Source organism: Dipodomys spectabilis, unplaced genomic scaffold (genome assembly GCF_019054845.1).
Source record: "Dipodomys spectabilis isolate Male_0828 unplaced genomic scaffold, ASM1905484v1 ptg000089l, whole genome shotgun sequence".
Taxonomy (NCBI): domain Eukaryota; kingdom Metazoa; phylum Chordata; class Mammalia; order Rodentia; family Heteromyidae; genus Dipodomys; species Dipodomys spectabilis.
The window spans coordinates 1,063,624-1,076,048 of record NW_024870766.1 but is presented as its reverse complement, the minus strand read 5'-3'; the positions used below and the strand labels follow the sequence as shown (position 1 = coordinate 1,076,048).

Below are 12,425 nucleotides of genomic sequence, written 5' to 3'. Positions count from 1 at the left end.
ACTGCCACACTAATATCTCTGCACTGTAAGAATAAAATGTTATGGAAGTGAAATACTTCCTAAAATGATTTGAAATACAAGAAAATCGAAACTCACTTTCCTGGAAATGGTTAGGAAAGGCCAAGGAAAACACTGGCACTCTGAGCGTAGAGGACAAAGCTGCTGTGGTTCAGGGGGACCACAGCCATGGCTCTTCTGGGTGTGCTCCCTCTCCCCTTCCCTCTCTGTGCTACCCCATTTCCATCTCTACAAATCTGTGAAGATTTGTTTTTCATCCCCAAAACAGATCTTTCTCCAAAATTGCTCTGTCTCTCCCAGTTTCACCATTCACTTTTCCTCTTCCAAGGCAAGAAGCTTTGACACACTCTGCGATTCATTCCTTTGCTTTCCCCTCTGCTAACCTTTACCCTTCCTTGTTTTCCTGTCTCCAAAATGCAGCATTTCCCTTTCCATTCCCAGTGGGTTCTCATTACTCAGCACTAAGTTTGCATGCTCTTTCACAGCTGACCACAAGCACAGCCATCATTTTTTTTTTTCTGCCTGTTCCCTTTGACCTGTCTTTGCCCACATTCCCTCTTTGCTTCCTGAGCCTACTTTCCCAGCTCTTCTTGCTTGTAGATCTTTCCTCTTTTCCTCCTTTTCCATGCTCATTTCTACAGATACAGTCCCTTCCCTCTTCTTGTATCTGGCCTCTGGCCTGTGAAAGAGAAAGAATTCAACCCTTTACATAATTGCTACTCTAATATATTTTAAAAGTTGCTTTGCAACTATCAGATCTTATTAAACTTTCAGTAATTCCTTAGAGTCTACATAAAGTCCAGGCCTTTTACTTAAGAAAAAGAAAAAAGAAACTCATGGCTTCATGCTTTTTATGCAGGTATAATAACACTTACGCCATAGACCTAAGCCTTTTTTTTCTCCTTAGTTTAGTTGTTGTTGTTGTTTTGTTTTGTTTTGAATAAGGCCACATATTTTGCCAGGTCTTGACTCAGACTTCCATCTTCCTATCTGTGTGTATCGTGTAGCTCAGATTACAGCAATAAGATTATCGTTGAGATCCAGTCTTGCTAATTTTTTGCCCACACTGGCCTTGAACTGCAATATATTTCTATCTTTACCTCTCAAAGTACCTGAGATTCCAAGTGTTTGCAACCATGTCTCACAAATGCTAAGTTCTTTAGCTCAATAATTTAAAGGCTTCTAATATCTAACCTCACTATACCTTTGTAAGTTTATCTCCTGTTGTTTTCAACTCAAAGCTTCCATTCCGCAAACTCAAATTCTCAGGCCTAAAATGTAAATTTAGTTCTAAGATTTTTGTAGATGCAAGATTACATACCAGAACATGGTCCCCATTTCTTTCCAATTACCTGATCCCTTCTTGTATTTCAGGATTCATACCAGGTCTTTTGTTTTTAATGAAACCTCCTTCACTTTTCCAAACACATATTAATTTTCCCATTACCCTGTCCAGTCCATTTCTATGATACTTGCTCATTTTGGCTCTTTATATTGCTCCCTTTCATTCTTATTTGCATTGTGATACATATGTCTGTCTGTTCGTTCTCTTTGTATTGCTAGGACTTTGCTTAATGCTTTGCTCAAACATGATGTGTAGTTGCTGAGAAATGATACTAACCAAAGCAGTTTCTTTGCCATTTGTCAAGGGCACTATTCAACTACATAAAATAGGTGCCAGAAAACAGCACGGTTATCATCCTCACCCTGAGAGACTCATCTCTAACTTTAAAAAACAAAAAAAAACCCTTACTTGAGAAACTTTAAGAGGGCTTGACCATGCTTTAAGTAGTAAATTGCTTGCCTAGCAAGTGTGATGGCCTGAATCAATGCCAGTACAACAAAAGAAAGAAGAAAGAAAGGAAAGGAGGGAAAGAAAGCAAGGGGGAGAGGAAGATGGAGGGAAGGCAGGAAGGAGGCAGAGAAGGAGTGAGAGAAAAAAAGAGAACAAAAGGGGTTCAGTAAAAAGCACCTCAAACAATGTAACCCCTTCTATCATTCTCCTCCATCTTTCCCAATCCCACACACCCCCTCAGGTTACCTGGATCCATTTTTATATTCTAATTACATGTCTAAAACGTATCATGAGAATTAAATTCCCACATGTGAACAAGCATGAAGAAAAATCAGTAGAATGGAGTTTAGGGTGAATTAGACATTTTTTAGAAAGCCTTGGCCTTGATCTGTTAGGGCATGTGGCCAAAGAACTCTTTGTATATGAGGACATCTGTTCCTAGTGTTATCTTTCTAGCTTCCAGGGTTCCTTGCTGCTCCAGGAACTACCCAGTATTACCATGACTCTTCAAGGTTTCCTGGATTTTTGAATTTTGCACACTGTCTTCTGATCCAACCCTTTGCTTCTGTCACCCTAGCTACCTAAACTGTTCAAAACTAGTTTTGAGAGTCTTTTGTGTTTTGCAGTGTACAGAATTTAAGCTTCTTAAGTGACTAAGATGCATTTTAGTTCTGTCTTTTTTGTGTGCAGATTTTTTTATTCTGATGATTTTTTTTAATCCTTCTAATTGCCAGACTACTTCTATCTTGTAATTCTACCTCCCAGTATCAATGATGGGTCAGAAATGCTATCATTCATCCTAAAATAAGACTGGTCCTGCCTTTCTCTGCTCCTTTGCTGAGTCTTGCCACTGAATATTAGAAAAAATTAAATATGGGACAGCTGGCTGTACACATACAAAGAATGAAGTTCGGTCCCTACCTTATATCACGTACAAAAATCTAACTGAAAAACAGATCAAAGGCTAAATAGTAATAACTAGGAGTATAAAATTCTTAGGGAAAAACAGGTATAAATCTTCAGAAACTTGAACTAGGTATTGACTTTTTGGATATTACCAAAAGCACAATAAAAAAAAGTATGTAAGTTGGCTTTCATTAAAATTAAAAACTTTACACCCCAAGACACCACAATAAAGTGTCTATAAATCATAGGATAAGAGAAAATATTTGAAAGTTATGTGTTTGAGAAGGGTCTAATATCCAAAATATATGATTTTTTTTGTACCTGTACTGAGGCATGTGTTCAAGGTTCTTGCTTGGCCTGCTAGCTTACAGCTGGCATTCCACCACTTGAATCACACTTCCAGTCTGGATTTTTGCTGATTAATTGAAGATGGAGTCTGGAAGATATTTTTTTAACCAGGGCTAGCTTCAAACCTTGATCCTGCAGATCTTAGCTTCCTGAATAGGTAAGATTACAAGTGTGAGACACTAATACTCAACTACAAATATCTAGAAATTTCTTACCACTGAACAGTAAAAAGACAAGCAAATTTTAAAATGGGCAAAGAATTTGAATAAGCAGTTATCTGAAGAAGTTGTACAAATGACCAGTAAGTACCTGGAAGAAAAAATAAAAAAACAATGGACATCATTAGTCATCAGAAAAGTGTAAATGAACTATAGTGCGGTACCATTTCACATTAATTAGGATGCTATCATTTTTTAAAAAGACATAATAATAACAGCAGAGGAGGAAGTAGAGCTATTAGAGCTTATACAGTGCAAATATGATAATGAAAACCTTTTTGGCAGTTCCTCAAAGTCAAATATAGAATTGTCATGTGATCTGCTAATTGTACTCTTATACACAAACCTACAGGAATTGAAAGCATATATCCACACAGAACTTCATATACAAATACTTACATTATTTATAATGACCAGAAATGGGAAGAACTCAATTTTCTACTAACTGATGAATGGATTAAAAGTAACTTGTGTTCATCCAGTGGAATACGAATCATCAATAAACAGAAATGATATGTTCACTCATACCAATGAACCTAGACAATAAACTGTGAAAGAAGTCAGTCCCAAAAGACACAATGCATCATTGTATTGGTGTGGAAATAATAAGTAGATTAGTAGTTGCCAGAGTTAGAGAGGGGAAATGGAATTTGACTGTGAATGACTATAAAATGCTTCTGTAGAAAAACAAAAGATTCTGTAATTAGCGATAGTAATTGAACTTCTTTGTGCTATCCTAAATAATACTTTAAAAAAAAAAACACCTCTAAACTGAAAGAAAATTAAGGCATCCTTGATCTTAAGTTTCTAATCAAAAACTTCCTCAGCCCCACACATATAAATTCTTAACATGACAAAATTATTTTCCCACTAAATTTTGATGAGCTGGCAGGGCCTTGAATAACAAGAAGACATGTGATAGTGGTCAGACTCAAAGAAAATTACTGTACACTTCATCTGCTAGACTTAGTTATGCACTTTTTTCGGCTGATAAAGCTGCAGAAACATTTTAGAGAAGTTGAGGAAGGTCTCCATTACAAGGTCGTATAAATTCACGTGTTATGGTCATCTGTCACATGCAGACCCTGAGGCGGGAGCTGGAGAATCCCTGCAGTGAGGGGGACAGTGCAGGCCAGCTTGGTTGGAACAAGAGAAGGAGGAAGGGCTTTGTGGTAAAAGGGCGCCACCTTCTGGCCAGCTTGTCTAGACCCACTAGAGATGCTAAGAAGTATAGCACCGATCCATTTTATGCTTCCTAACAGAGGGCAGGACACTAGCCAGGCTTAGAAAATGATCACAGGCTCTTGGATCCCTAGTGTATTAGGTTTTAGTGTCTCCATGAGTGGCTGGTTATAAGGCACTTTTTTAAAAAGCAGGAAGGAGAAGGGGAAACAAAGGAGGAGGCAACAATGCTTGATAAGAAATGTACTCATTATCTTGCTCATGTAATTGTAACCCCTCTGTAAGGTATTTTCACACACACACACACACACACACACACACACACAAAGGAGGAGAGCAAGACCAATACAACACGGTTTTAAAATACATGGATTTGTACCCACTGCTCAGTGGGTAGAACGTGAGACTCTTAAAGTATATGGCCCTTGGATTTGCCCTTGAACTTAAAGCTAATGACGTAAGTTTTGAGCAAATTTGTCAGCATCTCTGAGCCTCTTTTCTTATTTGTAAAACTGAGATAGGATATGAAAATTTAATGACAATAAGTTAAGGTATGTTTAGCATATTATAAGTAAATAGGTTTAAAATAACAGCAAAATATCAGTAAAGTAATATGAATGCAACAGCATTAATCTAGAGATTATACACAAATCTATAGTAATCTTTCAGTACATTTAGGAAGCGTTATAAGGAGTTGCTTCAAAATGATAAGTTATTTGAGATAGATTCACCCTGTAGCATGAGAATGCCAAATTCATCAAGGTGTCAGTCAGTAGAGAGACTCACAGGATGATAGCTCAGCTGTATTTGTATTTGACATCATGAGTTGAGTTAGGACCCTTTGTTTTGGTTTGATAAACTCATCTACCCAAACTAAGTTTTTAAAAGCAGGAAGTTTCATAATTCTTTTTATTTTATTAGCCAAAACCTATACATGTACCCATACATTATGTTTCATTGGCAGAGTTATTCTCCAAGTCAAAGAATTTGAATGCATAAATATTCATAAAATTTCCTTCTCTGGTTTTACTCTTTACAAATTAAGAATTATCATAGTCAGCCAAAGAGATATAGTAAAAGTAGAGCTCCTTGAGCCAAAAGCTATGTATTATGCCTGGCACTAAACTTGGTGCTTTCCAGATATGAGTTTCATCCTAATAATTCAGTCAGTGCCTGTTTGATAGACCAGAAACATGAGGCTTAGAGGACTAAGTCACGGGTCCAAAGTTTTCATATACCATTCATTCAGCTGGCCAGTGACAACATAGGGTTTCGAATGCAGTTTGTGTTTGAGTTCCTTATGCTGTCTCGAATCTCTGGGTTGTTTCTCTTTACTAAGATGGCAAAATACAAACTACAGATTGGCTTCCTGCTGTCCAATGCCTGTACCTGGCTGCTCACAAGATAGCGCTAAACCCGTATGTCCCACCACCACCAGATGTGTTAGAATCCCTGCCTGCAGTGCAGCCGTCACTGTGGTGTAGCTAGAGCTGGAGATCCCTGGTCTTCACATGGACACCCATGAGAGATTTCACAGAGGTGGTTTCCCTGTGTGCATCAGGGCGGGTCAGATTTGCATTGTTTCAAGTGGATTTTTGGAGCTTGTGATGGGAAAGACCTAGCATCAGACTCCGTGGAGGAGTGTGGGGAGTTCTGGAAAATGCATTAGGTGGGTGGACAGTGGGAGGAAATATATGCCATGGGTTTCTTCTTTTGAGGTTTTGAGACTTTTATCTGGTTTATTTTATCTTCCTAGTACATTGTCTTACATTATCCTCATTAAAGTTTCGTATCCCATCTGTGTATGAATCCAGCCTGGCCTGCTCTCTACTCTTGTGGTCCAGAGTTGTCTATATAGAGCTGATGCAGCCCAGGCTCAGATCAGAGCTGGAACTATGATCCACAGATAGATAGTCAGGCTTCTTTCTCTCTAAAGCCAAGCGTGTCTTGTTTTCTTTCATTTCTTTTGCAGCTTTTTAAAAAATTTTAATTTGTATTGTTACTATAAAGGTGATCTATCGATAGGTTATAGTTACGTAAGTTGGGTTGTGAGTACATTTCTTTTTGGACAATGTTGCCCCTTCCTTTGTTCTCTCGTTTGTCTTGTTTTCATATGTCTGCTTTATGTACTCCTAACACTTTCGTTGTCTTGATTAATCACAGAAAAGAATTCTTAGTCATAATATGCTTTCTCTCTCATGTTATCACTATTAATAATAACTTAAAGAAGTAAGAAAACTGTATCATCTCTTAGTAATAATGGTGTATTTGTATTGATTTTAGAGACATCCAGAATGTGGAATGTGGGCTAAATGGTAGTTACACCCTTCTCTCCTTTTGTTCCCAGAGATTCACTTGTTTCTGTATCTGGAAAGTTTTTTTATGTATAATATTGTCAGGAGTTCTATAATCCTAGCTACTCAGGAAGCTGAGATCTGAAGCCAGCCTGGGCAAGAAAGTCTGTGAGATGCTTTTTTCCAACTAATTACCCAAAGCCAGAAGTGGAGCTGTGGCTCAAATGGTAGAGTGCTAGCCTTAAGCAAACATCTTGAGGACAGCACTCATGCCCAGAGTTCAAGCCCCAGGACCAGCACCAAAAAAAAAAAAAATGTAGAATATGTCATACTATCACTAAGTCTGTATACTAAAAGTAATGTTCTCAAAATTAAGATGTGCATGTCTGCATAAGTTATGTATACATGTATACTAAAATATGCGTGGTATTTATATTATATATTTGGTATCTATACATCATCCAAAGCAATTAAACTAAGAAGTACTATTATTTCCACTGACAGATGAAGCAGCTGAGGCCAACTCCCTAGTGAATAGGGAGGGAGTTAGAGCCCCTAGGTTTGCCCACACATGATGCTTCCTCCATGCTAGCTACTTCCTGGGTAACTTCAGAAGGCTTCGGAGTTTTTATGTGACTTAGAATTCATCATAAAGAACTTTAGGTAGGAGTTTGGCTCGATGGGAGAATATGGGACCAGGACTCATTGAATAGCGTGCATGTGCAAGATCAGTAATATTGTTATTCTACCATTTATAAATTGAATGTACTATGACACGTGTCTTAGACTGGATCTCACCTCCTTCATCAGGGATGGTGATATCTGGCCTCACCCTTCACAGGAGGGCCATAAAGACCAATGACAGGATGGCTATAAAAACATCTGGAAACACTTGAAGTGTACATAAATGTTCAGAAATTGTTTTATATAGTTAGTCTGGGAATGCCAACTCAAGCCTATCCCTCTAGGCCTCGTGTCCTCTTCCTCCTCTGGGCTATATTAATGTATCTTCTAAAAACACGAACATCTTGATCTGCATAGCTTCCCCCCCGCCCCACTCCTGGGGGAAATGATCATTTCTATACTTCCTCTTGGAGTACTACTCTCCCTCTGCTTCCAAGAGCATACTATTCTACTTACAAATCCACTTCTCTTCAAAGCTCAAGAGTTACTTTCCTTCCTCCCTGCTTTTGCCTAAGAAACTAGAATCTTAGTTACAAATGTATACACTTTAATTATGCAGAATTAGATATGCTCAGAACAGAAGAGACGTCTCTGGGCTGGAGCAAGACTTTGAACAGGAAAGCTGATGGTCAGCAGAAGAGGCTTACCTGATATCACCCCAGCCAATTAGGGCCAAAGAAGGCCAAGAATCCAAGTTCCTTATTGTGGTCCTGTGGTTTGTACTGAGAAGCTGATCGTTTTGGGGCTTCTTTGTTTTAGTGCTTTGCTTTTGTCCTTGACAGCTTGTCCGAAATGAATGTCTTTCTTCCCTAAGTGCTTGCTCTTTGTTACTTACAGAAGAAGACTGCATAAGCTGGGCGTGTCAAAGGTTACCCAGGTGGATTTCCTGCCAAGGGAAGTAGTGTCTTATTCCAAGGAAACCCAGACTCCTCTTGCTACACACCAGTCTGAAGGTGAGCTATGTCTTTTGTTTATTTTCCATGTTACCACAGCAAAATCTGCCAGGGAACAATGTTCTTGCTGATTTCCTCACTTGCCATAAGGGATTTGATAGGATATAAATGTAATGACACATAGAAAGGCAAAGGTGCCTTTGGCTTCGATCTGAATCTCTCTGGAGAGAAATTTCAGTGTTTCTCCTCCAAGGCATCCACAGACTTAAAAATAGCAAGATGATACTATTTCAACTTTTTGTGAAGAAGGTCAAAATCATGAAACTACAAACATCTGTGAATATTGACAATAAGAAATGTGCTTACAGTGATCAACAAACTACAGTCCACCACCTGTTTCTAGAAATAAAGCCTTATGAGGGCACAGCTACCTTTGACATGGCTATTTTCCTGCTACAATGGTCAGATTGAGCATCCATGAAAGATGCCGTAGCTGGTTTTCAAAGCCTAACATCTTCACCCTTCATAGATAAATGTAGCTGAATCCTGGTTTGCCTGAGCAATTTAGATGACACATCAGAATTTCTGATCTCAATTTAAAAATATTTTCCATGACAGACCCTAAGGGTGTTTGGGAAATTAATTTTATACCTTTGTACATACCAGGAAATAGCCAGTGGAAAATTCACACATAAATCATGACTTATAAAAGGACACGACTAGTAGATATTGAAGCTGATGAATCAAAACACTCCCTGGAAGTAAGGCATTGTGCCAAAGCAAAAGTACTTGAAAGCAGAAGGAGATATCTGTGCTGAAAATTCAAAAAGTAAAAGTTGCACTGTTGGAAAGCAACATTGTTGATACAACAAAGCAAATCCTCTTTTTGCTTGTTTGTTTGCTTGGTATGGTAAAGAAAAGGATTGGAATTTTGGGTTCATTGTTGTTATGTGATAAATATTAAACAAAAACTAAAAAGATGAGAAAGTGACTAGCATATCTACTTCTTCTGCAGATATAGAAATCAGGGCAGTTTTGTTGGTACACACTACAGAGATTTTCAACCTGAGTTTGAAATTCATGGTATCAAAAGTGAAATCTTAATTTTTGAGATTTAATGCCACTTAAAGGTTTTCTGAAAACCTTCCCATAGCTATGATGTTATAATTCTTTGGTAGCAGGATTTCCATTGTTAAAGCCATGTACAGAACTATGAATTTTAGACATGAACATATAGCACCCTCTGGTGGTGAAATTTTAAACAAGCCAATCAAAGGAGCCTGTGTTTTGAGGTGGCAGAAAACACACAGAAAAGCCTTTAGGGATCTTTTTGGGCTTCCAGACAAGAACAGAAAGATAATTAAAACAAACATTAAAAAAAAACCCTCACCATCCAACTAAAAATTTTTCTTTTTCTTGAGCTAATTTGCTGCCAGAGGTATGTTTATTTAGCTCTAAATCTGACCCATAACGTAAAGTTATACAACCAAAATAGGAGAAGGGGTGAATTATTTGTTTTTAATATATATACTTCAGATACTGGCAATGATACTGAATAGTAACAAGGACTGATGAATTAAGGGTGAAAAGATAGCAGCTCCAACCTTTTAGATTGGAATACATCAAAAGGAAACACCTACACATTTCATTTCATTATTGTTTAGAGAGTTTGGGAACCATCATTATGTTGTGGTCCAAAAGCCAGGGGAGAGGAATTTATTTCTCAGCTATTAGTACAAGTTCTTTCTGTTTTGTTAGCAGGCTTCATAGGGCTTTCTTGTGGTGATGGGTATATAGGTGGTTCAACTTCTACCATCCAGATGTGAACCTAAAGCTAGCTACCATGGCAGACCGTGACTCTTGATATTAAAGCACTCCCTGATTGGTTTAGGCAGGAAATAATTTAGATGTGCGTTGAGCACATTGTCCTCTCACCATTGGCACACTTTGGCCTTTGGCTGCATGTAGCTACCCAGCTGCCTCATGCCAAGGGTGTCCAATGCCCATGTCTTACCGGTCATGAAGACAGCAGGAGAGCCAGTAATACAATGAGTGATTGCAGCAGAGTCTTAACATGTGGCAGCTTTGAGCATCTCCCACTTTCTCAATTTGGGGTTAGAACTAGGACAATGTCTTCATGAAAAAAAAATGCAGACTTAGGGAGGTAGAGAACTGCTGACCACTGTATTTTATGACCCAGTGTAGCTCTTGGATGGGTAATATTTGCAACTCATATTTCCAGAATCCATTTTAGCTTTTGATTGCATTGAACACTTAAAGGATGGTGATTTTTTTAACTTACTACTTAAGGAAATTTTAATGATATCCAAACTAGTGTTCTCAGAGTGTTGATGGAGTTCCAGTACAGTCACTTTCCTACTCATTTCCATTTTATTTGTATTATTGTTTTAGAATGAAGTGGAAGGTAGTTTTGATTTACCTGAGCTTTTACCTTCTTTCTCTACCATGCACCATACTGAGTATTCTCTTCATAGTGGTATTAACTTGTGATATAATGAACTGTTACGAGAAATACTACAAATTTTGTTTAAACTATGAAGATTGAGAAATAGAGTCCTCATGTTCTTTCAAACAACTTTGACTTTCCTGATGCATTTTGGTAATTAGTTTCAGGGAATGAAGACTGAGAATGGAGAACACGAATTGGGAGCAGGATATCTCTACCTCCCCCCTCCAAAAAAAATCCCCACACTTTAAACACATGTTTTTTATTCAAAAATAGAAAAAAATATGGTTCCCTGCCAAACTTCCTCTGCTTTTCCTATTATTATTTCCCTGGACTGTCCGTGAGGGCAGGGAGCCAGTCTTTGGCAAGTTTATTACAGTGAATAATACTGGCTCCTAACAGACACCCAGCAAATGCAGCTGAATAACAACCATGCCAGAAATCTCTAGAAAGTCCAGATGCTAGTTGGCCCAGTGGGTATTGAGAATTTCTTAACCCACTGCAAAGATGTCAGCCAAACTGAAGGAAGGCAGGGGAAACATCTATAATGCATTGATAGCTTTGAAAAGTCTCTGGACTTTTTCTTTTCTTCATGGTATCTTCTGATTGGGAGCTTTATGAGTTCATCTTGGCCCCTTTCCTCTATTTATCTCCCTCCCATACTTTTTTCTTACATCCAAGGAAAAGAATACCACAAACTTTGCAAGGGGGCTTGTGGGTCATGATCCAAACACTTGTACAGGCTTTGCTCTGCCTGGAATGTGCCTCCTTCCAGGCAAGCTCCTCGCTAACTCCTCTTCCTGCCAACATCCCTCCTCATGCTGTGAACATCATCTGATTTTCCCTTTATAATGTGTTATATGTAATTATCATTTGCATGTCATCTTCTTCAACTGTGATCTCCTTAAGGGCAGGATGCGTATCTTGCCTTTGTGCCCTACACAGTGCAAAGAAGGTAATTGATAGACATCATTGCACATGTGGAAGGGTGAGATGATGCTAGCCACTGGAACCTTATTTCTAGGAATAAGAAAAAAGGGAGAGGAAAGGAGGTCCTCATTGTATTTCAGACAGGAAGGAGTGTTCTTCGTGTAAAAAGGCTGCACTAATTCTTGATTTAAAAAAAAACAAAAAACGGAGAAGTTGTGAGAGTGTGATTTCTGTTTTGAGGAAAGATTCTGTTTCTCTTTCAAACATTCCCCTGTCTCCAGCCCCAGACTGGTGTAGGCCTGAACTACCTATGAATATAACAGGAGGCATGATGGAGAAAATCACTCAGTGGCCTAGAATTGAGCAAAACAGATTACAATTGTTTGCTATATAGTAATACTATTTAAAGGAAATAAAGAAAAGGTGTGTAAGAAGGTGGCTAAAGTATGCTCTTACTTTACCTTGTACTATTTAAAAACTATTGTCTGGGTTCAGCATGCTAAGAATATTGGAATCTAACAATGCACCCAATATTGCTTTTATTCTTGCTCATGTGCAAAGCAGAGGCTCCCTGCTAGGAGAAACTGCTGATTAGATCAGAGATTACTGACACACCGCACTTTCCCTCATGCCCTGTTCTTGAGGCAAAAGTGTCATAGCCTTAGAGAAAAGGGTACCATGATCCTTCTT

At 38.4% G+C, this 12,425-nt stretch overlaps 1 protein-coding gene across 1 annotated transcript in view; it reads left to right on the top strand.

Moving 5' to 3' along the window:
- Nucleotides 1–12,425, top strand: part of Dync1i1 (dynein cytoplasmic 1 intermediate chain 1) — a 278,997-nt gene that overhangs the window by 52,402 nt on the left and 214,170 nt on the right. The window contains exon 6 of the mRNA XM_042684669.1: nt 8,283–8,398. Coding sequence (XP_042540603.1) covers nt 8,283–8,398 — 116 coding nt within the window. The remainder of the gene's footprint in view (nt 1–8,282; nt 8,399–12,425) is intronic.